The 27,468-nt window shown below is 39.5% G+C and overlaps 1 protein-coding gene across 3 annotated transcripts in view; it reads left to right on the top strand.

The window, feature by feature from the left end:
• The window catches only part of CDC14A (cell division cycle 14A), a 174,975-nt gene that overhangs the window by 145,155 nt on the left and 2,352 nt on the right, over positions 1-27,468 (top strand). For all 3 annotated transcript variants that reach the window (XM_047725781.1, XM_047725779.1, XM_047725782.1), the window contains 4 exons: positions 11,502-11,661; positions 23,110-23,225; positions 25,017-25,064; positions 27,274-27,396. In XM_047725781.1, the coding sequence (XP_047581737.1) occupies positions 11,502-11,661; positions 23,110-23,225; positions 25,017-25,064; positions 27,274-27,396 (447 nt within the window). The remainder of the gene's footprint in view (positions 1-11,501; positions 11,662-23,109; positions 23,226-25,016; positions 25,065-27,273; positions 27,397-27,468) is intronic.

Raw genomic sequence — 27,468 nt, 5'->3', positions numbered from 1 at the left:
TGCACACACATGAATTCCTGGGGATTTCTACAAAGGCAATCATGTCATCTACAAATAGGGACAGATTTATTTCCTTCCTATCTGCATATCTTGTCTTGTCTTGTCTTTTCTTTTCTTCCCTTCCCTTGGTGCATAGTCTGAACTTTTAGCACTATGATGAATAAGAGTGGTGAGAGCAGACATTCTTCACTTGTTCCTAATCTTGGGGTTGGGGGGAAGCATTCACCATTATATTGAATGTTAATTAGAGGTTTGCTATAGATGTACTTTACCAAGTAGAGGAAGTTCCCCTCTCTTTTCTAGAGAGTTTTATCATGAATGAGTATGGAATTTTGTCATGCTTTTTTTTGCATTGATTGATCATATCTTTTTCTTTGTTAGCCTGTTTATTTGGTAGATTGCCTTAATTAAAAAAAACATATTAAGTAAGCTTTGCATTCCAGGAATAAACCCTACTCAATATATTATTAATGAGAGTCTTGCAAATGTGATCAAGTTAGGGATCTTGAAGTGGAATGATTGTCCTGGATTAATCTGGTGAGTTCATTCTAATCACAGGAGGACATAGGAGGAGTTAGAAGAAATGTGATGATAGAAACAGAGATCTAACTGACGTACTTTGAACATGGAAGAAGGGGCCATAAACCAAGGAATAAAGGCAGCCACTGGCAGCTGAAAAACCAAGGAAACAGATTCTCCCTGTAGAGCCTCCAGAAAGAATCAACCCTGTCAATACCTTCCTTGACTCTAGCTCAGTGAAACTGAGATTGACCTTTAGACTTCCAGAACTACGTGGAAGTAAATATGTCTTCTTCTGAGCCATGAGGTGTGTGGTAATTTGTTACAGTAGCTTTGTGTAGATAGGAAACTCCTGTATCTGCATAGTGTACCAGTAAGGAAATAGGTATAGTAAGATACACAGATCCTCTGTGAACATGGGCATTCTGAAATGCTCTTATTCATCATATTTCTACTTTAGGCTATTCAAAGTAGGAGAGTCCTCAGATGCACATGTTATTTAAGGAATACTGGGCTACAGCAATGTGTAAGATGAATCAGGTGGAGGGAGATTGAAAAGAGACTATTGTCATCTAAAGAGGTCAGCTCCTGTTGAAGGGGCCAGAAGTTCGACTGAGGAATTAGAGACAGGTGGGGACCAGGGCATCTCAAGGAAGTCAGTCTAAGGCTTTGAAGCCTGACTAATGGTAAGAGAGACGAAGGGCTTTGAAGCCTTACTAATGGTATGAAAGATGAAGAGAGTGACACCATCGATGACGCAAAAGCATGATTAAGTAACACATTCATTAGGCGAGAAGTAAGAGGATTAAAAAGTTATCTGACAGGTTTTCATCTGTCAAAAATGACTGCATTAGGTTAGAAGGATTGTATTCTTTCAGAGGTGAGAAATCCAATCGTTGCCTTTGGGTAATGTTAATTCTAAATCTGTGACTTTAGGGTAGAACATCCTGTTAGTCCTTGAAGACTAAAATATGGCCAGGTGTTTGATTTCTGCGTCTTGAAGAAAATTTCCCCTTATCTTACGCTAGTAAGATAAGATCCTTGTGAGTTGATGAATTTATGTATTGGCAGATCAAGACCTTTTCTTTGTTATAGTCTGAAATCTTATATTTGAATTTTTTCCTAGGATATAAATAAAATTGTTTACAAACCATCAAGTGATTTTTTTCTTTTACTTCTAACTATTGTTCTTAAGCTAAAAATTCCATTCTGACCCCAAAAATATGTGTTCTACGAAGCATCCTCTTAGTTTTAAAAACGAGGCACAAACACATCTCACTTATTGAGTGAAGTCTAAACTCATTCTTTTCAGGGACAGCCTGTGGAAATACAGAGGTGGGATCAAGCTGCTTTTATGACTTGTTTGATTCTATTTGTTGAATGTTCAGTTGTGGTGTATGATGACCTCTGGATCATGATCTGTTAATGCTTTCGTTCATAAGAAAGGAAGCCTTCAAGGGCCGGTACTGGGTTCCCACGGGGACTTCAGCCCACAGATATTTACAATGATGTGTGATATAATGATATTGTTTTATTTTTGTTTATGTATTTATTTTTAATTTAAAAATTTTCATTAAGATATAATTGACATAACATTATATTAGTTTCAGGTATACAATGTAATATTTGATATTTGTAAATATTGTGAAATAATCACCACCTTAAGTCTAGTTAACATCCATCACTAAGTTTATACCTTTTGACTTTCTTCAGCCATTTTCCCCACTTCCCATCCCCCATTTCTGGCAACCACCAATCTGTTCTCTTTATCTATGTATTCTTTTTCTTTTTTTTTTTTCCTTTAGAATTCGTATATAAGTGAGATCACACAGTGTTTGTCTTTCTCTTTCTGACTTATTTCACTTAGCACAATGCCCTCAAGGTCCATCCATGTCACTGCTAATGGCAAGATTTCCTTCTTTTTTATGGTTGGATAATATTCTTTATGTATGTATTATGTATATTTTGTATGTATATATGTATTTATGTATATATTATGTATATTTGTGTGATTTATATATCTGATTTTGTGTGTGTGTGTGTGTGTGTGTGTGTGTATTCACACTTTCTTTATTCACTCATCTATTAATGGACACCCAGGTTGCTAGTGTGTCTTTGTTGTTGGAAATAATGCAGCAATGAACATAGCAGTGTATATATCTTTTCAGATCAGTGTTTTTATGCCATGCAGAAGTGGAATTGCTAGATCATATGGTAATCCTATTTAAAATTCTTTGAGGAGCTTCCATACTGTTTTCCATAATGGCTGCACCAATTTACATTCCCACCAAGAGTGCGCAGAGGTTTCCTTTTCTCCACAATCTCTCCAACACTTGCTATTTCTTATTTGTTTGTTTATTTGTTTGTTTTGATAATAGCTATTCTGGCAGGGGTGAAGTGATATCTCACTGTGGTTTATATTTATATTTCTCTGATAATTAGTGATTGTGAGGCTTTTCATGTACTTGTTAGCCATCTGTATGTCTTTGGGAAAATGTCTATTCCGATCCTCTGCTCATTTTTTAATTAGAATGTTTTTTTGCTATTGAGTTGTGTGAGTTCTTTGTATATTATGGATATAAACCCCTTTCAGACATGATTTTCAAATATTTTCTCCCATTTGGTAGGCTGCCTTTTCATTTTGTTGGAAACTTACTTTAGTAAGCTTGTTGGAAGCTTTTTAGTTTGACATAGTCTCACTTGTTTATTTTTGGTTTTGTTGCCTTTGCTTTTGATGTCAGAGCCAAAAACTCAATGCCAAGGCTGATATCAAGGAGCTTATTGCCTGTGGTTTCATCTAAGTGTTTTATGGTTATAGGTCTGATGTTCAGTTCTTCAATTCATTTTGAGTTGACTTTTGTGTATGGTATAACACAGTGGTCCAATTTCATTCTTTTGCATATGGCTGCCCAGAGTTCCCTGCACCATTTAAAAAAAATTTTTTTTTAAGATTTTATTTATTTGACAGACAAGTAGGAAGAGAGGCAGGCAGAGGGGGTGCGGAAGCAGGCTCTCCACCGAGCAGAGAGCCTGTTGTGGAGCTCAGTCCCAGGATCCTGAGATCAGGACCTGAGCTGAAGGCAGAGGCTTAACCCACTGAGCCACCTAGGTGCCCCTTCTCCGCACCATTTATTGAAGAGACTGTACTTTCCCCATTGTATATTCTTGGATCCCTTGTTATAAATTATTTTATCTTATATGTGTGGGTTTATTTCTAGGCTCTCTATTCTGTTTCACTGATCTATGTCTGTTTTTATGCCCTTACCATACTGTTTTGATCATTTTAGCTTTGTAATATAGTTTGTAATATAGTTTCCTGATCATACAAGAAGTATGATGCCTCCAGATTTGTTCTTCTTTCTCAGAATTGTTTTGGCTATTTGGAACCTTTTGTGGGTTCTATACAAATTTTAGGATTGTTTATTTCTGTGAAAGATGTCATTGGAATCTTGATAAGGATTGCATTGAGTCTGTAGATTGCTTTGGGTGGCATCAACATTTCAAAATTACTTCTTCCAATCCATGAGTGTAGAAGTTCTTTTTACTTTTAAGTTTCCTCCTGACACAGAGAGGACTCACGTAAAAGCTAAATCTGGACCCTGCAGGGAGTTTTGTCTTTGTAAAGTAGAACTTCCATTTTGAATAAAGTCATCTTTAAGGGAGCAACAGTTTTGTGGTTGGATTCTCTTTTTATTCCTAAATTCCCAAATCAAAAATTCCCCCTTTCTGCTTTATTATCAAAGATAGTCTCATCAATGTCCAGTCAGTTGGATATTTGTCAACATTCTAATTTAGCTGTAAGCCTTCAGTTGTCTTAGTGCTTCTTTTTTTTTTTTTTTTAAAGATTTTATTTATTTATTTGACAGTCAGAGACCAGAAGTGGGCAGAGAGGCAGGCAGAGAGAGAGAGAGGGGGAAGGGGGAAGCAGGCTCCTGCGAGCAGAGAGCCCAATGCGGGGCTCGATACCAGGGCCCTGAGATCACGACCTAAGCCGAAGGCAGAGGCTTTAACCCACTGAGCCACCCAGGTGCCCCTTCTTAGTGCTTCTTAAATATTATAGTGTGTAAGAATCACTTGGGAATCCTATTAAATGCAGTTTGGGGTTCACCAGATCTAGGGTGGGACTTGAGATTCTGCATTTCTAATAAGCTCCCAGGTGATATGATGTGGCTGGTCCTCCAACCACATTGTATAACAAGGGTCCATGGGTCATTCTTACTCCGTAAATATCACTTGTGCTACGTTGTTTGGTGCTTAGAGAATGTGGTAAGTTTCACATTTGGAAAGAGCAATACTAGAAATTAGTAGTTAAACCATTCCTTTTTATTTTAGGAAATTACCAAAAGTAAAATGGAGAAAACCTGCTCAAGAAAAAATGGAAATATTCTTGAAAATGTCTAAAAATAATGGCTTGAGTTTTTAATTATAATTGATTCCTACTGTTTCTTTTGGTCATTTTTTTAGATATAAGCAGTGGTTCAAGGAATATGTATTAACATTTTGTATAATCTATTTTAAAGTTTTAAGAATTTATCTTTCCTAAAATACAGAAATTGAAACTTGAACTATTATAAACTGGAATTTAAAATAACCATAGACAATATCATGTTTTACTTATAAGAATAACAAGCACAGGGGTGCCTGGGTGGCTCAGTTGTTAAGCGTCTGCCTTCAGCTCAGATCATGATCCCACCCTGCCCAGCTGGGAGCTAGCTTCTCCCCTCCCCACTCATGCTCTCTTGCTATCTCTCTCTCTCCCTAATAAATAAATAAAATCCTTAAAAAAAAAAAAAAAGAATAAAAAGCACATTGCATAGGTTCGAGTTTACACTATTTGACAGTCACATTTTTGCAGTAACACTCATTTATAAACCTCTAAATTGCTCTTCATTTTATTCATTTATTGACTACCAATTGTATTGAGTTTGTTGGCTAAGCAAAAATTAAACCTTTGGGGCACCTGGGTGTCTCAGTGGGTTAAGCCTCTGCCTTCGGCTCAGGTCATGATCTGGGATCCTGGGATCGAGCCCTGCATCAGGCTTTCTGCTCAGTGGGGATCCCACTTCCCCCTCTCTCTCTGCCTGTCTCTCCCCACTACTTGCGATCTCTCTCTCTCTCTCTCTGTCAAATAAGTAAATAAAATCTTAATCTTAAAAAAAAATTAAATCTTAATGTGGGTCCAGTATTAAGGATATGGTATATATAAGATTTGTGGGCAATGTGACATCAGAAATTTGCCCTGAAATACTCATGTCAATTACTAAAGACAGGCGATTGAGTGGTTTTTGTTTCATTTCTTGTGTAAAAAGGGTTTGAGGTGGGAAAAGAATGTCTTGTAAGCAATAATGCATCCGGTTTAGTTGAAAAGTTTATATTTTGCCATCATACCACCGAACCAGCTTCTGACTGTGGAGGTCTGTACCTAAACTAGAACTAGCTTTGGGAACTCTTGACTCATTTCTTCTCTTCCAGCTACATTTTTCATGTGTGTTTCGGAATCAAGAACCTTCCCTTCTACCCTTAAATTCTGTTTAAACATCTTCCTAGTAAATCTTCCATTTGTACTAAAGTATGAGTAGAACTCCTTGAATATCTGTTTCCACTTCCTGAGCCTGTGGTACTGCTTTCTGGCCTATCTTCCCTTGATACCAGGTTAGACCATTTCATTAGACCAGTTTTTTAAACCGGGAACCATCTCGGTTTCCATAATAGCCATGGGGCAGTGGAGTAGGAGGCATGCAGGGCAGACTGGTACCCTAGTCACCGCTAGAGTAGGCCTACCTCAAGCTACAGCATGGGCTGGGTTTCTATATAGGATTGCTGAATGGTGGCTTTGCATGGACACTGAGGTCGGGTATGCGTCTAGGATGGAAGAAGTGATGAAAATGAAAACGAAGAGTTAAGGTGGTAGGGAGATAGGCTTAGTTTGGACTCCAGGATGTGAAGGAGAAGTCAGCTACAAACAGAAGAAGCTGCACCTGACTATCATTGTGTTCTGAATTCAAAACCAGAAATAGCTGTGACAGTGCAACTGAGCAGGGGAGGGGCAGAGGGAGAGGGAATCTCAAGCTGCCCCTCACTGCCCCCGTCTCCCTGCCCCTGCCACTGAGCACAGAGTCCATCATGGGGCTCCATCTTGTGACCCCAAGATCATGACAGCCGAAATCAAGAGTAAGACGCATAACCGACTGAGCCACCCAGGTGCCCCTTGAAGCAGATTTTTAAAAAGAAGGCTGTGACTTCACTTGTAATGAAGCCAAGTTAATTATTTTCTTAGGTCTCAGGCCTGACTAACCAGGGCCAGGACTCGGCCAAAAACTCTTGACCCCCAACACTGGCTACGTCTCTCCAAAGGCTCTGTTTAAATCAAGACAGATCTCTTCCTGTTATTTCAAAGCCCATGCTCTTTTGGCAGAGGGTTGGTAATCTCATACTGTTTTAGAAAATCCACGATATTACCTGTGGATTTACTTTGTGCTGGTGTGTTAACTTTGTAGGATTTGATTTTTAAATGCTAAATACTTAAAAATACATGTTCTCCTTCTTGTGTTTGAGATGAGGCTTTTAAGGAGTAATCGACACCACAATAAAAGCCAGCGGGGTTCCCTTGTCAATAAAAAAGGGATTTGCGTGAAGTGCTGCTTTTTCATAAGAAGCACTGCATAGAGCATCACTTAGCAACACACAAATCAGCTTTGACACCTAATTCATCTTTAATATTCAGGTTCAAATCAAGTCTTTCCCGTGATGGGACAGATGGAGTCTTTGAAACCAAGCAAGCGAAAGGTGTCACTTTGTAATTTCCATCTTTAGGTTGGTAGCAGCATCAGAATCTTCATTTTGGAATTGGAATTTTTTCAATTTCCAGATCTACATGCTTCAGTGTGCCGTGCAGGGTCCGTCATGCACATGTTGCTGCTTGCTTCTGTCATAACCTCTGTTTCAGCCAAATCAAATGGCCCATTTTCCAAAACATGCTGCGTACTTTGATATCACTATTTCTTCAAGCCTGTGTTATTTCTTTGCTTTGGGAAAATTCTTTGCTGGCTAAGTTCTGCTAATCTTTCTAGCTACTTTTGAATTCTCAGGGACCTTGTCTCTGATTCTTTAAGACTGAGCTAAGGGCAAATCTTGGTCATAGGCGTTAATACTGGATTTCAGTTGTTTGCTTTCCTTATACATAACTGGAACTTTTGAGGGCCAGGAATTCTGTCGTTTATCTGTATATCCCTATCCTTTCTGTATGTTTCATTTATCTGAATTTCTCACTGTCTGTGGCAGAGCTGAGTGTTCTCTCCCTGTGAAACAGTAGTTCTTTATTACTGAGTCCTTTGACCAGAGGCTCAACATATTCATTTATGAATTTAACAGTTATCTTTTGAATTGTTCATAGTGTGTCAAGGACTATGCTATATGTTTACTTCTATTTTGGAAGGATGTAAGAATCAATCAACAGATAAAGAGTTATACTAGATGTAGCATTAAGTGGAAAAAATCTGGAGGAAACAAAAAAATTAAAGCAAGGATTTCTGAAAATGCAAGGTAGCAGGGAGGCTATACCATGGTTTTATGAAGTTTTTCACAAAGGAAGCAAAACTTAAAGTGGTTTTTGAATACGGATTTTTACAGTTGGTACAGAAAAATTGAAAGTGACTCAGTGATTGGGGTAACCCCATCAATTTATATATCTTAAGCTGAGAAAATATTCCTCAGTGGTTTGCTTCCAAAAAAGTACCTTATGCCATAATAGAAGGCAGATACCGCCACACTCCCTAGTGAACTGGTATGTGTAGATTTCTGGAGTTTTTATTTTATTCATATCTTTAAAATTCCATCGGCTTTTGTTTTAAAATTTAATCCATTTTAAAACATGCTGGAAATTTATTTATTTATTTAAAAATATTTTATTTATTTATTTGACAGAGAGAGAGAGAGAAAGAGAGAGACAGAGAAGGAACACAAGCAGGGGGAGCAGCAGAGGGAGAGGGAGAAGCAGGCTTCCAGCTGAACAGGGAGCCCGACACAGGGCTCAATCCCAGGACCCTGAGAGCATGACCTTGAGCTGAAGGCAGACACGTAACGACTGAGCCACCCAGGTGCCCCCATGCTAGAAATTTCTTAAGATAATTTAAATGAATTCCAATTTTAGAACAATGCTAGGAGTGTTACATTAGTCTTATATGTGGACAGCATATTATATATCTAAAGCTTTTATACTGTCTGTCTCAGAAATAAGACTAAAAGTGTTCCCTTTTGCTTTATCTGGAAAATACTGAAAAGTAAACAAAAATTAAAAGAAAAAAACACCTCTTATTTGAAAGTGGAGTAGGATATTATATTTATTTTATTTTATTTCTTTTCAGTGTTCCAGCATTCATTGTTTATGCAGCACACCCAGTGCTCCATGCAATACATGCCCTCCTTAACATCCACCACCAAGGTCACCCAAATCCCCACCCCCTCCTCTCCAAAACCCTCAGTTTGTTTCTCAGAGTCCACAGTCTCTCATGGTTTGTCTCCCCACTCCGATATCCCCCAACTCACTTCTTTGCTTCTCCCAATGTCTTCCGTGTTATTCCTTATGCTCCACAAATAAGCGAAACCATATGATAATTGACTTTCTCTGCTTGACTTATTTCACTCAGTGTAATCTCCTCCAGTCCCGTCCATGTTGATACAAAAGTTGAGTATTCATCCTTTCTGATGGAGGCATAATACTCCATTGTATATATGGACCACATCTTCTTTATAGGATATTATATTTTTTAAAAAAGAAAGCTTCCCAACCATCCAGTCCCATCCCACACTGTTAATCTTTGGACACTTAGTAAACGGACTCCTTTCTAAATGTATTTATAAATACTATTGTTAAAACAATGTAGTGATGTGCTGTCTGCTGTCTTTTATGACAGCAACTTTAAAGGTTCCTTTCCATACTAACACTAGCTTTGTTCTGCTTTGATCTATCTATCTATCCATTTATTTATCACTTATTTTTCTTACAAAAGCACATGAGTCACATTGTTTTAAAAAAGTCCAAACAGCATAGACATGCAGTAGAAAGTAAAAGTTTCTTTTTATTCTTGGGAGTAACTGGTCAATATGTTGCTGTATGTTCTAGATAACTAAACTTTTGGTTAAATTATACTTTTTTAATACAAAAAATGACATCATACCTTCCATTCTGTCACTTTTTTCTTTCACGAATGCTTTATTTCATATCTGCTCTTCTGTTCTTTATTACTACGTGGAGGTCCAGCCCAGGGCTTTTTATTGGCTGTATAATATTTCACAGGGTGCATGAACTCTTAATAAGCTTGTTAGTCCATTCTGTATTTCCAGTTTTTTTTTTAAATTACAAATAACACTGCACTAAGCATTTTTGTATCTTGTATACAAGGATGTAGCTATAGGGTGATACCTGTGTGGATATGCTTGGTTGGAGGCATTGCACATGTAAAATTTTGCTGTATAACTTAAAACTTCAACTTTTCTTAAAGACTTTCAGCAGTATTTAATCATAAACAAAAATTCTGATTTGTGAGTAAACTCTTTTAAAAAGGAACGGTGGATTCCTTTCTTGAGGGTCCAGTGAGAGTACAGTTCAGGGAGGATATTTTGTCATGGTTTTTCTCCTCGTGTTTTTGCCCAAATGTTATTTGGAATCTTTGAGAGAAAATACTCCTTGGTCTTTCTATTGCCTCAAAAAATAAATCTATGTTCTTATTGGTAGCATCTCCTTGATAATGCTATTATTTCCCTGGATGTTGATATTCCTTATGATGAGTCATAAGTTTAGCTTAATTTTCTTTTGTCCAGTAAGATGTAGAATAGAATGAAAACTATCTAATGGGTAGTTTATCTTAAAAGAAATGGATGAAGGTGACTCTAACAATAAAAATTTTAAACCCAGACTGTCATTTTTGTTTACGTATCTTAAGTTCTTTTCCTATAACCTTGAAAACAGTTAAAATTGTACCTTATCGTATAAAAAGAAAACTTACCGATGATGCACATTTTCTGGTTCTTCAAGGATAATCTAATTGAGGCTGTATACCTTGATTTTGGGTGGTAAGAGTGGGTTTCTAGGGGCACCTGGGTGGCTCAGTGGGTTAAACCTCTGCCTTTGACTCAGGTCATGATCTCAGGGTCCTGGGATTGAGCCTCAGCAGGGAGCCTACTTCCCTCCCCCTCTGCCTGCCTCTCTGCCTACTTGTGATCTCTGTCAAATAAATAAATAAAATCTTAAAAAAAAAAAGAATGGGTTTCAAAAGTTGTGTTCATGCTGCCATACACAATTAAGGATTTCGTAGTCTTTCAGGTACTCTCTGTTTGATTCCAGTTTCTTCACCTGCATCTTTTTTTTTTTTTTTAAAGATTTTATTTATTTATTTGACAGAGAGAAATCACAAGTAGGCAGAGAGGCAGGCAGAGAGAGAGGAGGAAGCAGGCTCCCTGCTGAGCAGAAAGCCCGATGTGGGGCTCGAACCCAGGACCTGGGATCATGACCTGAGCCGAAGGCAGCGGCTTAACCCACTGAGCCACCCAGGCGCCCCCTTCACCTGCATCTTTGAGTCCAGTTCACTCCGGCTGTTTTTAATAGACATATCAAATTGCCACTTGAGAATTATCTTACAGATTTCAGATTCATGTGTAAAAGGCAAATGGGCTCACAGTCTTTTTTGGTTATTGTTGTTGTAAGCATCTAAAAACCTCAATAGGCAACTCATGTATGGTTATGTAGACATATATTGGAAGCTATATTTGTTTCATATAGCACTTTAATTTATTTAATTTAATTCATATAACTTAATTCTGACTTTCAGAAAATGACTTTTAAAAAAAATCTCAGATTTCATAATCTTTCTAGTCTGACTTGTAAAGGTTTATCTGCTAATCTTTTTATCTCTAAGATATTATACTAATGAGGAGATGATAGTAATTTATTTTACAGATTATTTTGTTTTCTCTCCTTTTTCCAGAAAACAGGCATCGTTATGGGTCCAAGGAGACATTTTCCGATCCAAGCTGAAAAATAGACCATCCAGTGAAGGAAATATTAATAAAATTCTTTCTAGCTTGGATGATATGTCTATAGGTGGAAGCTTATCTAAAATACAAAATGTGGACAGATTTGGAGAGGTGAGTTTTCCTCAAGAAGATTTTCGTGCCTCCTTAGGACTAAAGTTCTGTATTTCTTTGTTTCCCAGCTGAACATATATCACATAGCAATACCTCTTTCCTGAAATGCTCAGAGTACCAATATTTTTAGGTGTAGAGTCATCTACCTTTAAAACAAGAATCCAGAGCAAAGAAAGCAATTATCCTTAGAAATAAAAAAGCTGTAATTTAAGGAGCACAGTTATAAAGGAGGCCATTCTGGTTTGGAGACTATGTACAAAAAGGAGACACAATAGCAAATTTTCTATTTGAAGATGGAAGTGGATATAAAGAAGAAAGAATTAATGTGGCAATTGAAGACACAGCATAGGGGCGCCTGGGTGGCTCAGTGGGTTAAGCCGCTGCCTTCGGCTCAGGTCATGATCTCAGGGTCCTGGGATCGAGTCCCACATCGGGCTCTCTGCTCAGCAAGAAGCCTGCTTCCCTCTCTCTCTCTCTCTGCCTGCCTCTCCGTCTACTTGTGATCTCTCTCTGTCAAATAAATAAATAAAATCTTAAAAAAAAAAAAAAAAAATTATGAAGACACAGCATATGCCACAAGTGGTTTTTCGAAAGTCTCAAATTCATATTGATTTCTAAAATCCAGAGTTGCAAATATCATTAGGAGCAAATTTTTTTTTTTTAATGTGGCTCTATTATAAACAAACCATTTTAAACAGCTGACGTCTGTGGTCCCATTTCATCTTTACAACTAGCTAGCGATAGGAAAAATCAGCAATATTACCTAGGCAATATGATCTCTAGAGCAAGGAAATTGAATGTCAGAAGTTCTAACTTTGGTGCTTCCAATCCACATCTATCCGATTCGGAGTCTGTGTTTTTTCTGTTATACCCTGCTACCTAAAAATGGAAGTGACTTATAACAGGTAGGATCATGGGCATTTTTGGAGCTGGAAGCAACATTGAAATAATTTGTTCTACTTCCCCTTGTGTGTGGATCCGAAGCCAGGGGTCCCACCGAATCCCATGACTTGCTTAAGGTCATGGGGTTGTTTAGTAGTGAGACCACCTTGAGACTGGGAATCTCCCTCCTGGTTTAGCTCTTTCTACCACAGGATGAAACCTAGCACTTGGTTTGTAGTTATATTTTTATATCCCTGAGGGAGCAAAAAGAGCTGTTGAAAATATTTAAGCAGTGGGGCATCTGGGTAGCTCTGTTGATTAAGTGTCCAACTCTTGGTTTCAGCTCAGGTCATGATCTAGGGGTTATGGGGTCGAGCCCCATGTCAGGCTTCCTGCACAGTGGGGTGTCTGCTTGAGATTCTCTTCGTCTCCCTCTGCATCTCCCTCCACTCAAATAAATAAATCTTAAAAAAATATTTAGGCAGCAAGTGTGGATTTGCATTCTATTAGGCGGTGACCTGTTGGAGCTGGACAAGGGTCTTGAGCAAAATACTATGGTTCAAGTTTGGCCCTCAGGGAACCCAGAATGGAAGGGATGCATCTTAGCTGCTTTAGGTCAACAAGTGGCATGCCAAACAGAGTGCTTGGCAATAAGGAGAATAGGCTTCCTTCAAGGACACAGGATGGAGACTGCCAGAAGAACCAATTTTTCAACCCTGTGGTCTCTAGTCCAGGACAGCCATTGAAGAAGTGGCTAAGTTTACTTGTATGAATCATCTGTCCTGACAAAATGTAAATCTTAGTCAAGGTCATGTTGATGTTCAGAGCCCTTGTTGACTTTTTCTTGTCTCTGTGTTGTAGTCTGGCCTATTCAAAGCAAACAAAAGGATCTGAACTGACATTTTAATGTGATAATATAGCAAAACAAGAATGCTTTCCTTGCTCTGGTCAGCATTTCCTTCTTAGGTTTGTTCAAGTAAACAGTGCTTTGAATTATGACCTCTGAAAAGATACACATACAATCTATCCATCCATCTGGGAAACATATTTATCTTATAGGAATATAATGTTTTCTATATCATAATCCCCATTAAACTAACATCTAATAGTTAGAACATTTTGTTCTCATACTTTTTTAGATCTCAATTTGTTGAATTTAAGACTAACATTTATTTATCACTGAAGAATGAAATACGAAATTTAAAGTAAGTCAGTTTTAAATATGAGCATGTGTTCAGATATTGGGCTGTTTCTCTTCCTCTTTCTTATTCCTTGCAACCCCAGATTAATTACTTTAGCTCTAGCCATTCAGAAGTGGTATGATTTTTGAAATTAGAGCACAGAAATACAGGAATTCAGAAATACCACAGAACAATGGTGTGGTTAAGATTTCAGACAGTGACATATACATATAAATAGGTTTTGGACCACTATATAGTTAGGTGAGATGCATTGCATAAATAACACTTTTAAGCCCTTTTCTTGCCATTCTTATCTGGTGCTGGCTCCAGAACAGTACATGAATATGGGGAATTAGTTTACTTAAAAGTGAATGTAATAGAGGTAGTAACATCTTTGTCATTCTTGTGAATTCCAAGTGGGAAAAGAAGTTGAGAATGCTGCAAGGATTTTAATATTTTCAAGTTCCAGACCAATGTTCAGGATAGAAGCCCATAGAAATTCTGGGTTTATTAGTTTGTACATAAAGTGCAAAAAGGGGAGGTTGCTTCCCCCCCATTTTTATAAGTAATGTCAAATTGAAAATGAGATGCTAAATTATTTTTCTGATTCCCAGCCCTATAGGGATTTTCCTGGGGTTGGTTGTTAGGAAGCTCTGTAATTACCTGATTGGGAAGGTTTGACTATGTAGTTTTTCAGTGCCCAAGAGGTGGGCAAATAGGCAAAAAGGATCAACCAGAAGGATTCAGGCCTCAGGAATGGGTGAGGCTGCAGCTGTAATGAATTCTCTTTGCCTACTTAGAGTTATGAAAAATCTTTTAAAAATAGAGGCTTTACCTTGATTGAATCTGGTCTTCAGTGCTGGGTTAGGCACTGTGAAATACACCCAACCCATCCTATGGGGATGGGTTAGGTTCTAGATTAGGCTCCCTCCTCGGTGCTCCTGCCTTGCACTGTATTTTTCCTCCACGGTCCTTACATCTCCTCCCCGGCCTGGTGATACTCATTTTGTGAAGATTGAGGCTTCTGTCTGCCCACAGGGCCTTCGTAAATGGTGCTTGAAAGAATGAAGAAGGCTTATGGTTTCATCAAAAACAAACAAGAAAACAGACATGAAATTGATAATAATCCAAGCTATCCAAAGGTAGTCTGTGCGCAAATACAGCATAGTACCAGCAATAAGTCCTCACTTAGACATGCCAAGGCCCAAGGGTCCATCATGCATCGGGGTTATTAAAAAATGGTTTTAAGAAGATGGAATTTAAAACACTTTATTTAAGGGATCAGTACTTAAGGAGTTAAGTGAGGAGCTTAGAATGTAACAACCACCTAAATAGCACCTACTATGTGCCAGGCACTGTTCTAGGCACTTTACATGGATTCATTCTTTTTTTCTTCTTTTAAGATTTTATTCATTCATTTGAGAGAGAGAGAGGATGAGCTGGGAGAAGGGGTTGGGAGGAGCAGAGGGAAAGGGAGACGCAGACTTCCTGATAACCAGGGAGCCTGACACGGCGCTCCATCCCAGGACCCTGAGATCATGACTTGAGCTGAAGACAGACGCTTAACCTGACTGAGCCACCCAGGCATCCCCTACATGGGTTAACTCTTAATTCTTATAACAGCTATATGAAATAGGCATTGTTACTAGGCCCCCTTTAACAGATGGCATGACTGAGGTAGAAAAAGTCAAACTGTCTCTCCAAGATCCCAGAGTACACAGTAGAGGTCTCAGTTAGGCGTAGGCGCTCTGGCTTGCTTCAGAGTCTCCTGTCAGCCACCCACCTGAGGCCCCTCTCCGTACCCTGCTGCTTCTCTATGCGGTCCTAAGTGTGGCTTTAGTGTGTTACATCAGTCAGTTTGGACAGAACTTTAGCCAGTCTGTCGCAGTAGATTTCTCCTGGAATTGTGATTATTGTTAACTTTTCCTTCTCCAGGGTGATAATCCAATAGTAGCACACCAATCAATCAGATGCTCTTGACTTAGAGATATTAATTAGGTACAGGTGCTGCCCATTCCACCAAGATCACGTAAATTGACAGGTAAATAAGAATATCATGTTTTAGTTAATTATTTAATTAATAATGTTTAAAGATCTTGTTTTTAAGCAATCTCTACACCCAGCATGGAATTCAAACTCACAACCCCGAGATGAAGAGTCTTGCGCTCCACCGACTGAACCAGCTAGGTGCTCCAAGAATGTAGCGTTTTAATCACGTCACGGAGATACTGTGATTTATAAAATCCTTTGCTCTTTTATACCAAATGCCCATGTATAGGGTATATCTTAGAAAAAGAAAATCCATGAAGTAAAAAATTAACTCTCTAAGACTCTTCTTTCAAGCACTGTTCTTTCCACTCTTGGGACCACTGTGGCATTCCAGTTCCATTCTGAATGCCACTGGGATTCGGGAGAGGTTCTAGGACGGGAGAGTGACAGTACAACAGAGAGCCAGAGTTTGGGCAGACTTCCCTGGCTGTGAAGGAAAGGGGTGCTGGGGCCTGTATGGCCAGGGGTGGGAGACCAGGAAGTTGGTGAAGGGGGAGTGGTCCCAGGGGATAAAGGTCTCAACAGAGGCAGCCGAGGAAGGAGAGAAGACAGACTTGGGGGCTCTGATAAATCCAAACTTTATATGATCAGAAGCAGCTTGTTATGAGATGATATCTTTGCCTTTCCTCAGCTTTACATCTCACAGTTTCTGCATCTGAGAGCTGAAAGAGTTTTGGAGATGACCCAGCCACCTTTCCTAGCCAAATCACTTAAACCTACTAAAAATCCATTATCATCTTTCTCTTCCAATCCTTTCACTTCTATTTTTACTCATTTCTATTTCAAACTCTCTTTTTATGTCATTTTTCTATTATAAGTCTTCCATCTTTTTTTCCCTAGTGTGCTATATTTTGTCTAATAGATTTTTTTCTTAATGGCTCACACCACTGCCTCCCCAGTGACTTACTCTGTCACCATCGGATTAATGCATTGGTCAGTCATTACTTTTCCTACTGAAATCTATGCACACATTTTATTTTCTTTTTCATCTTGTCTATATTTAGAGAACAACCGATGGCATAAAATAAATCTTTCTATTTTGCAACTATTATTTGTTCTTTAGCTAGACCATCATCTGTAAATAAGTACATCTTTTGAAATGGTCTTTCTTTATGTATTTTACTTTGCTCTCATTTTCCTGCCTTTATGTAGGGCAGGCTGGTATCTGAAAGAAAGAGCTGGTACTTAGACCCTCCAGAGGGCAGTGGGGAGTCTAACAACAGACTACCTCTTTGGGGAGCAAAGATATGAGGGTCTTCCCTGGACTAGGCTTTTTTTTTTTTTTTAATTTTTTATTTTTTCAGCATAACAGTATTCATTATTTTTGCACCACACCCAGTGCTCCATGCAATCCGTGCCCTCTACAATACCCACCACCTGGTGCCCCCAACCTCCCACCCCCCACCCCTTCAAAATTCTCAGATCGTTTTTCAGAGTCCATAGTCTCTCATGGTTCACCTCCCCTTCCAATTTCCCTCAACTCCCTTCTCCTCTCCATCTCCCCTTGTCCTCCATGCTATTTGTTATGCTCCACAAATAAGTGAAACCATATGATAATTGACTCTCTCTGCTTGACTTATTTCACTCAGCATAAGCTCTTCCATGGACTAGGCTTTCTGACTTTGTTCCACCAGCAACCATGTGACTTTGTTTCTTTTTTGCAGATTTTAGGGGATTTAAGCAGCTCAGGGCCAGAGAGGATATGCACGGGGACTCTGAGGGGAGAGGAGCTGGAGCACAAAGGAAGCCTAGGCTAGGTTCCCTGCATTCACCAGTTTTGACTATTTATCAGTTATTTTAAGGAATAAATTTGGTAGAAAGAATGAGACCTCCCAGCACCTGTTGAGAAGCCTTCAAATGGCCAGTGGCAGGTCTACCGTTTCTCGGGATTGATTCATGTCCTCATGAGAAAAGGAACTGTGTTTCCTAATATTTTTTCCCTTCACTGGTGTTTGTGTTCTAGGTGCCCTGATAAATATAGAGCTTAGTTCTATTCATGTATGTCATACTTGGGATTCCAGAAGGCCAGGGTCCTCTTTCTTACAGCTCTCTAGTTTCTTAATTCTGTCATTTAATTTAAATGTATTTTGAATAACATTGTAAAACTTTTTGTCAAGATTTTGAAGGCCGTTAATCCCCTACCGAGAATTTTATGGCTTATATGTTCTGTACCTCTTAGTCCTAAAATGCCTGAAGCTTCATACAAAAGCCACAGAAATAAAATAAAGGATGATACACTGAGATAAAAAAATTACGTGATTCCCCCCTTCATTATTCCCTTCCTCCTCCTAATGTCCTCCATGCTATGCTTACGTTCCACAAATAAGTGAAACCGTATGATAATTGTCTTTTATTGGTGACTAACATAACATAATAAAAAAAGATGACATGATTTATATTTTAGTAGATTTCTTCAGACCAGTATCACATGTCTGGATCTTTTCCCCTCCCCCTTCCATCCCCAGGTCCTGATTTAAGAGTTCTCTCACACCTAATCCAGTCTATTACCTGTCACCAGACCTCTGCAGGAGCCACTAAACTGTGTCCCATTCCCCTCCCAAAGACTTATCCTTCTCCCGTTCATTCTCCTCGTAGTCACCATGTAGGAGAAGATGTTTGCTACATATTCAGATTAGGGGTTGTTTTTTTTTTTAATGTAAAGAATGCCTAAAAATCAGTGTGCAAATGCCCCATACACAAGTAAAACAAAATAGGAATCCTCATGGCTGGTACACACTTTCTTTTATTTCTACTTCCCTAGAAATTAAAGAAACACAAATCTAAATGACAAGATCCTGTTTCTGCCTCTCAGATTGTGTGAGATTAAAGAATGTAGGCAATATTAGCAGGTATTTGGGGAATAAAAACTAAAGGTTGCCAGTTGGAGTTTGAAATGGAGGACCGTTTGAAGAAGCATGGCGGAAGACTGTACCGTGCGTTTAGAGGTTCCACTTCTATGAATCCATCTTAAGACAGTGTTTAAAAGCCATAATATAATAGGACAGTGTTTAAAAGCCATATGTATAGAGGAGGATGTTTGTTGGAGCTGTTTATAGTGATAAAAGACAGAGAACAGCCTGAACCAAGGGAAAATAAATGAAATTTGGTGTATCTAGACAATGGAATTTTATGGAGCCACAAAGAATAATAATAGAGAGGTTTTGGGGGTTTTGGTTTTTTAAATTTATACTGAAATACTTCCAACAACGTATCTTTCAGGTGAAAAAGTAAGTTATAGTGCAGCATATATGTAACTCAACCTCTTTTTGTCAGGAAGAAGTATGTTGGGGGATGGTATGTATAACATGGGGGGAAATCTGGAAGACTATATGCCAGAATGCTAATGGGTTTTGCTTTTTGATGATAAATATGTTGGTGGTTTTAATATTTTTTACACTCTTATCTGTATTTTGTCATTACATACAAACAAGTATCATAGGGAAAAAATAAATATATATATTTATATATTATTTTATATATAAAATAAATATATGTATATTTATTTTTTCCCCATGATACTTGTTGGTGTATTTGTGTATATATATATATATTTTTAATTTTTTTTTCCCTTTAGAAAATACATGGTTTCCTTCTCCAGAGGTTGAGAGGAGCTGAGACTTAATAAGTAATATTTTCTTTTTCTTTGAAAGCTAGGGTATTTAAGTAAACTCCTTAAGAGAAGAAGCTTAAGGGGTGCCTGGGTGGCTCAGTGGGTTAAGCCTCTGCCTTCGGCTCAGGTCATGATCTCTGGTCCTGGGATTGAGCACCGCATCAGGCTCTCTGCTCAGTGGGGAGGCTGCTTCCCGCTCTCTCTCTCTGCCTGCCTCTCTGCCTACTTGTGATCTCTGCCTGTCAAATAAATAAATAAAATCTTAAAAAAAAAAAAAGAGAAGGAGCTTAAGTAGAAAATATGTTAAATCTAGCTAGTTAGGGGCGTGGCTCTCTGTTGCAGTGTTTTCATTGTTTTCTACATTGGAAATGTATTATATATATATTTTTAAAGATTTTATATATTTATTTGACAGAGATCACAAGTAGGCAGAGAGACAGGCAGAGAGAGGGGGGAAGCAGGCTCCCTGCTCAGCAGAGAGCCTGATGCGGGGCTCGATCCCAGGACCCTGGGATCACGACCCGAGCCAAAGGCAGAGGCTTTAACCCACTGAGCCACCCAGGCACCCCGGAAATGTATTATATTTAAAAGATTTTACCTTTCAGATGCATAATGAAGTGGGAGAGAAAATACTTGTAACGTAACTATAATGTAAAACGTACTTTTTTGTTGTTTAATTCTGTATCTTGTTAAATTAGTATTTATTTTTTCCAAGTAATATGTGATCACACTTTTAGAAGTGTCAAAAATTACTGAATTCTAATAAAAAATATCAGTCCCCTATCCCACCTTTCTATTCTCCTAGACCAACTCCCAAACCCACCCGCAGAAGGGGGAACCTCTAAGCAAATGATACCAGCATTTTCACTACCATATTTCTGCACACCAGTGTCTTGCTTGTAATGCTATTTGAAACAGTTTATTGATTTTGGACATTTTTTGATTGCCTCCTGGTTGTGGTGGATGGGATTTTAGCTTCCCCCTCCCCCGAGATGTTACTCTCACTCCCCTGTGCTTCCCAGTACAGCTACATCATAATTTTGGGTTAAAACCAATAATATGTCTTACTATGTAAGAATTGTTCACTCTTGAGGTTGGTAGTCTACTCTGTTTCCTTTGTTGAACCTCTCTTTGTTTTTCCCAGAGTTAATTACCTGTTTTTGTGGTGTTTTATATTTATTTATTTATTTTTCATTTACATACAGTTGACACAGTGTTATATGAGTTCAGATGTGAGTTAATTGCCTTTTTTTTTTTAATTTATTTGACAGAGAGATCACAAGTAGGCAGAGAGGCAGGCAGAGAGAGAGGAGGGGAAGCAGGCTCCCCGCTGTGCAGAGAGCCCGATGCGGGGCTTGATCCCAGGACCCTGGGATCATGACCTGAGCCGAAGGCAGCAGCTTAACCCACTGAGCCACCCAGGCGCCCTGTTAATTGCCTTTTTATTTGCAGAGTTTTCTGTGTATTTTTTCCCTTGGGGAAAAAATAAGGCTACTCCCTCCTCCCCACAGTTGTGCTAAGAAATTTAAAATTTTTTCAGAATCTTGACACAGCAAAAAAACTTTACCAAGTTCATTCTTTTCCCCAAGAGGCTTCTCCTTTCCAGCCTGGATTGATTGTTCTCTAGCCCTACTCTACAGTTCCAACCTGAGTCCTTCTTTTCATAGTCTGCAGTTGGAGTCCTAATTTTCCTGGATTTCCTTCTGTCTTCTTAACTTTTCCCCTGACATACATTCTGTAATAGTTTTCTCAGAGAGATTGTGTGGGAGGTCAATTTTTGTGTATTTGTTCTACCTTTATGTCTGTTGGGTTGAATTTTGGAATTTCAGGTTGAAGCTCACTTTTCCTTAGAATTTGAAGGTACTGGTGCCTGGGTGGCTTAGCCACTAAGCATCTGCCTTCCGCTCCCATCATGATCCCAGGGTCCTGGGATCGAGCCCCGCATGGGGCACGCTGCTCAGCGGGAAGCCTGCTTCTCTCTCTCCCACTCCCCCTGCTTGTGTTCCCTCTCTCACTGGGTCTCTCTCAGTCAAATAAATTAAATAAAATCTTTAAAAAAAAAAAAGAATTTTGAAGGCATTTCAGAGTGAGGAATACAAAGATCCTCCTGGTTGGAAGGACAAAGGAGCTTTCCTGGCTTTCCCACAAAGGTGCCCATTGGACAATGAACCTGACCAATAAGGGTGAGGATCCTGTCAGGTCATTCAAGAACCCAGTCCCATAATCTAGAGACTCCTACTGTGTGCTGGTCCTTCCGTCAGATACAAGTAACTGGTAACAACACCCATGTTAATGGCTGGGTGAAGCTAAGCCCACCTCCTCAGGTGTGCCATCCTGCTAGCAAGCCTAGCCTTCAGGCTTGCCTTATTTCTATTCCCACAGACTTCCTTGGGTGTAATGGATTCCTTCCCACTGGGGTTGTATGGTCTGAGATAGTATAACCAATTCCTGAAGACTTTGTAGATGGGCAACCTATGACTTTAAGAGAATCTTGTCTGAATATAAGCTTCCATGAGCCTGTGACAGTTGAACTGGTGTTCTTTGCCAGCAGGACCCTTCCTGTGATCTTGGTCTTCTTCACTCCATACTCATTCTTCAATACTCAGTTAAGGGATTTCCTCCTCTAGGAAGCTTTCTTCTTCATTATTTCTTCTTTCCTTCCAGGTGTGTGCTTCGTATGTCTGTTTTGCTTTTTCAAGCTCTGAGTTAAAGTAGTAAGGTGTCTTTTTACCCAGGACATGCCTAGAGACCCCAGATGTAGCCATGCAACCCAACCTATGTGGCAGGGAGCAAAGAAGTGTTTTGAGCCAGGAATGGCTATCAGAAATGACTAGAATGTGACAGAGGGAAGTATATTTTTGTATATCTTTCATCAAATAAAAGTTCTAGCTTTAAAGAGGGGAGAGGACTTTTATGGCTGCAAGGAATTAGCAAATTCAAGGCATATGAATTATTCAGGGGAGGAAGTGGGCAAAATAAAATCTTTACTGGTGTAGTGTTAGTGTACTGTTGTATTTGGGGTCAAGAAGTCTGATTTTAAAATCATAGCTGTTATGAAGAGCTTTGGGGAGCTTGGGCAATATTCTTCTATGAGCACCTCCTTTTTTTCATCTTTAATGGGCAACAGTGTCCTCCCTGCCCTGAGTTGTAAGAATGAAATGTGAGCTAGCATGTGGAAAGACCTTGTATGGTACTTCTATTTTTCAACCTACAAGACTTATTTCAGCAGGAAATGCTTTCCCAATCTAGTAAGCTTTAACTCCTTCTGGAAAGGTCTTGAGTGCTTTTACTGGTGTTAATCGATCCTAGTAAATTGTTGTCTAGATATCCTAAATTGTTTTAGCTTTCATTTTTGTAAACAAGTTATAACATTTGCAGTGACTGATCCTAGTTGTCTCTGGAAACATGTTTGTAATGTATCTATTGAGTCAGCCTGTATCTGAGCTATATTCCAAAGCATGATTTTGTTTCCATGAGAGTCTCTTTGGCTGTGGTCCATTGTAAGAAAGAGCTCCTTTTAAATTCTACCACATTCATAACAATGCTTTGATTTGAAGTTTGACCAGTATATTTAATTGATGAATAGTTGAACATTCTTTAGTATGTGTATATGTGTGTGTGTGTGTTAATCTATATGAAATATATGGTTTATAGTCTATTAAGAAATCTATGTAAAGCAAAATTTTTCATAATAACCTTTCTATGGAACATGCATTCTTTTTCCAGAATAATTTAGAAGAGGATGAGGATGTGGAAATGAAAAACAGTATAACCCAGGGAGACAAACTACGTGCCTTAAAAAGTCAGAGACAGCCACGCTCCTCACCATCCTGTGCATTCAGGTAGGATCCATTTTAAACTTTTAAGTTTGTATTGTGCCTCCATTTGTGGATAGAGCATTTACTCTTCTCTTTTGAATATCGTTCTGCAAGAGCCATGTTTACCTCTTGTTTTCTGGTTTATTACTGTTTTGTGTGGTTTATTATCCAGTCACTGTAGGAAGCAGCTCAGTTTTAGAAGCTTACAGACAGCAGCTCCTGCAAACTCTCAGCCTCTGGAATCCCACCTGAAACTGCGGTGCCCTCGGGTGTCCCTGGGACTGTGCTCAAAATTCTGTTTGGAATTCTACTCTTCCCCCACGAGTGGGTGTCCTGTCTTACAAGTGTGCTGAGGCTTTCGTTTTGAATCTAGAGAGGGCAGGAAAGTACTCAATGCCAAGCTTTGGTATATCCTCGCTCCTTAGCTTAATGTTCCGTATCTGAGAACTGAATAAACAGTTCTTACCTATTCTGTAAAGTTATAACCATCCTGAGTTTGAAGTCTAAAATTACGAACCAGAACCAAGTGATGGAACCTGACCTGTGATCACACTATCTGGAACGTGCTCATGGTTCGGATTAGTTAAAAAAGAAAGTCTTCAGAATCAATGTAGGTGCAGAAATCTGTGAATATCTTCCAGATTCCTTACTGTAACATATGGGGTGGTGACAAGTTCACAACACAAATGATTATAATGGGAAATGGCTACTTTTTAAGTGAGAGACGGGCACAGCAATAGGGGTGTTTTGCCAGCATGATAATGTGTCAAACAGCCTCACAGAGAGTTTAGTTTTCATGTGTTATCTGGGAGGATTAGAACACTAGTCAGATTAGGTCTGAACTTTGAGTACTGGTTCCCTGACCTGAGGAAAGAAGGTTTATGTGCCCCAAATCCAAGGTGATCGTTTTCTATAGCAACAGGAAAAGACAGGGTAGCAAGGCTGGTGCTTAGTAGTAACCACCAGCTGCCACAGAAAACTGAAGAGACGTATCATTCACTGAGTAGCTCCTATGGTCAGGAGCCACGGTAGATGCTTAGTCTGGATACGAGGATTAACTGAGTTAACACAAAAGGTATGTATCATCACCCACATCTGGGTAGGTTGCTTGAGGTTAGAGAGGTTTGATCTCTCCCCGGTGGGATGGAATTGGAATGGAGCTGCTAGTCATACCCCGTACTGGGCAGTGTGTGCTCTGCTCGCTGTGGGTACCATCGACGTCCGTGGAAGGTTCTTCAAGACCACTAATCTCTTTATTTGCCCTGTTTTCCCTTGAAACGCTTAAGAAATGGCTTTATATTGCTTCATTAATTTCAAACAGTTGTAGATTTGATTCTGAAGAAATCATAAGGGGCAGGGAGGGATAAATTGGCATATAACTTGGCACATAAGTAGGCAAAAAAAGCAAGAGAATCTCCACTACACAAATTTTAGAAGGCGATTCCAATATGATTTTTCTGTTTTTTTTTAATTCTCCAAAATTTTTTCATTTTTTTTAGAATTCAGTTTTTCCTAATGGTATCATCATTGAACATTTTTTTTTTTTTAACCCTGAGTGGCTGCAACACCACCTTCTGATTTAAGGCAATTTGCTGTAAATTAAATTCAAGATGAAACAAAATGACTGAAAGGGGTTTCCTGCTGGTTTTAGGATTTTTTTTAGAAATGGGATGAGTGCTGATATCCATTTGGGAGGTTTCTCCCTTTTGCAAATTTAGTATTTTTACTGGTCTGACTCCACATGCTCTGCCTTTTGGCCTTTGATTCAATGTGTGAACCCAGTGATGCATGAGCATTTGTCTTTGATTTCCGTAGGTTGGATGATATGAAAGGGCACCCAAGAGCAGTGTCCCAGCCTATCAGGTACTGTTATTGAGGTGAATTTCTAGTAGCTTGTAAGTAAATGCTCCCCTTTAGATACATTTCCCAACCCTAAAACTGGTGAAAATAAATTGCATACAGCTTTTCACTTTTTAAGTCCCTTCCTTTCTGTTCCAGATTGTTACGCTACACCTTATTTTAACGCTCATCTGGAAGGGGATTTTGGTTTTCTTGAGGTACCCGTAGATGTGGCTGTGGTAGTGACATCAGTGCAGTCTGTGCTTCCAGCACGTTCTGGGGTGTCTAAGAAACTACGATTGCTTGGCAACGTACCTTTCAATCCAGTGACCGAGTTTGCCTTGAGGCTTTAACATTTTTGTTAGCCCTCTTCCCCCCTCATTTTACATGTGTTTGTCCTTTATTTTCTAGTTTTATTTCCTTCCCTGTGCTCCATCTGAAGGGGAAACATTAGTGTTTGTCTCTGGAAAAAATGTCCCCCAAATAGTCCTGGGTTGCTTTCAAGGCACCAGTGTGCCATACAGGCCTTGATGAGGGCTTGAACATGTTTGCCAAGACTTTTGATAAGATAGGGGTGGAAAGCTGATTCACTTCTCACCTCTGACTCTTATTCAGCCCAAGGTTTTAGGGTTGTTTTGTGTGGGCATTTCTGAGAGGGCTCAGACTTCTCCAGAAACTTGAGCTGCTTCCTTGTACCACTTTTCCCATTCTTGTTTTAGAGACAAAACATGTACTTAAAATGTTGTTTGTGGGGAGGATGATGAAGGAAAGAGTCTACAAGTAAGTAAGCTTTTCTAGAACAGATAGGAAAGCAAGGTCTAGGTGCTTTAAACAGGTTTGGTATTAAAACCGTGACTGGACCCTACATGTCCAGGTTTGAGTCTGTTTTCCCTCAAACATTAATGAACATCCTCGTTGAGTCTGGCACTGGACTAGCCACTGGGAATAGAAATGAGAGACAGTCCTTTGCCCTCAGTGGAGCTTATAGCAAAGAAAATAAATACCAGACAATGAAATATGGCGTGAGGGCTATGATTTACTATGAGAATATATGATGAAACAGGATGCTTACCCTGCTTGGGAATTCAGTGCTTGCTCTATAAGGTACCAGCTGATTTGACCAGCAAAGTTATAAGCAATGGAACGAGGCAGATGGAGGTGGAGGGGGAGTAAGGGAAGGAATGCTCTGGCAGGAAAAACAGCATATGCAGGCTGGACACAGGTGTGAGTGCTGTCCATTCAGGGAACTCAGAACAGTTTGTGTCGCTGGAGGAGAGATGTCTAGTGGGAAAGCGTGGAAAGAAAGGACCTGTTCACAAAGGCTAATGCCAGATAGGAGGGTTTTATAAGTCAGCCAAGGAGCTCAGGCTTTCTGGGCACTGAGGAAAGATTAAATGGTTTAAACAGCAGAGCAGCATAATTAAATATTTTAGATTCTACTGGAGGCTCTTCAGAATTTGAATTTTAAGGAATAAGATTACAAGATGTTGCTAGTAGCCACGAGGAAGGAGTAGTGATGGCCTCAGCTAGGGCAGTTGCAGAGTGGAAAGAAGACAGATTTAAAATATAAAGAAGTAGGGGTGCCTGGGTGGCTCAGTGGGTTAGGGCCTCTGCCTTCGGCTCGGGTCATGATCCCAGGGTCCTGGGATCGAGCCCCGCATCGGGCTCTCTGCTCTGCAGGGAGCCTGCTTCCTCCTGCCTCTCTGCCTAGTTGTGATTTCTGTCAAATAAATAAAATATTTAAAAAATAAATAAATAAAATAAAATAAGATATAAAGAAGTAGAATCTAAGGAAGTGCAAAGAATGAACGCCGCCATCAAAGAAGGGACGACCAACAGGGCAAGATCCCGGTGATGGACAGGACTTTGGACCCTGGATTGGAATCCCAGCTCTGCCCCTTGCTCACTGAGTGACTTTGGATGAGAAGCTTTTCCTTTGTGGCTCTGTTTGCTCACTTGCAGAATGAGGATTGCTGTCTCAGCTACCTCACAGGGCTGTTGTGAGGATGAGCCAATTACCCTCCATAAGGTCCTCTCAGAAGAGGACCTTCTCAGAAGAGAGCCTGGCACAGAGAGCAAGTGCTCTGTCAGCCTTGACTGCTGCTCCTGTCACTGTTATCATGACCTACTGAGATCTCTTTAATGTTAATAGTTTACCGTGTCTTAGGTGATTGCTGAATATTAAGATGACACAGCTCTTGTGTGACATTTTGCCCTTTTTTTCTCCACAAAGATTGACTTCGTCCCCACAAGGATCTGCAACTACTTTGAAGACCTCAAAAGTGGCTTTGTCCCCTTCAGCGATGGCCAAGAGGATAAACAGAGGTTCTTTGTCCTCGGGTGCTGGTGTAAGAAGGTAATTTTTCTCTGCTTCTCAGATACTGGTGGGAAGTTGAGGGAGGTTGTAGCACACAATGAATTTGGCTGA

This window comes from Lutra lutra, chromosome 4, assembly GCF_902655055.1.
Source record: "Lutra lutra chromosome 4, mLutLut1.2, whole genome shotgun sequence".
Taxonomy (NCBI): Eukaryota; Metazoa; Chordata; class Mammalia; order Carnivora; family Mustelidae; genus Lutra; species Lutra lutra.
This window is presented reverse-complemented; position numbering and strand designations above follow the sequence as displayed.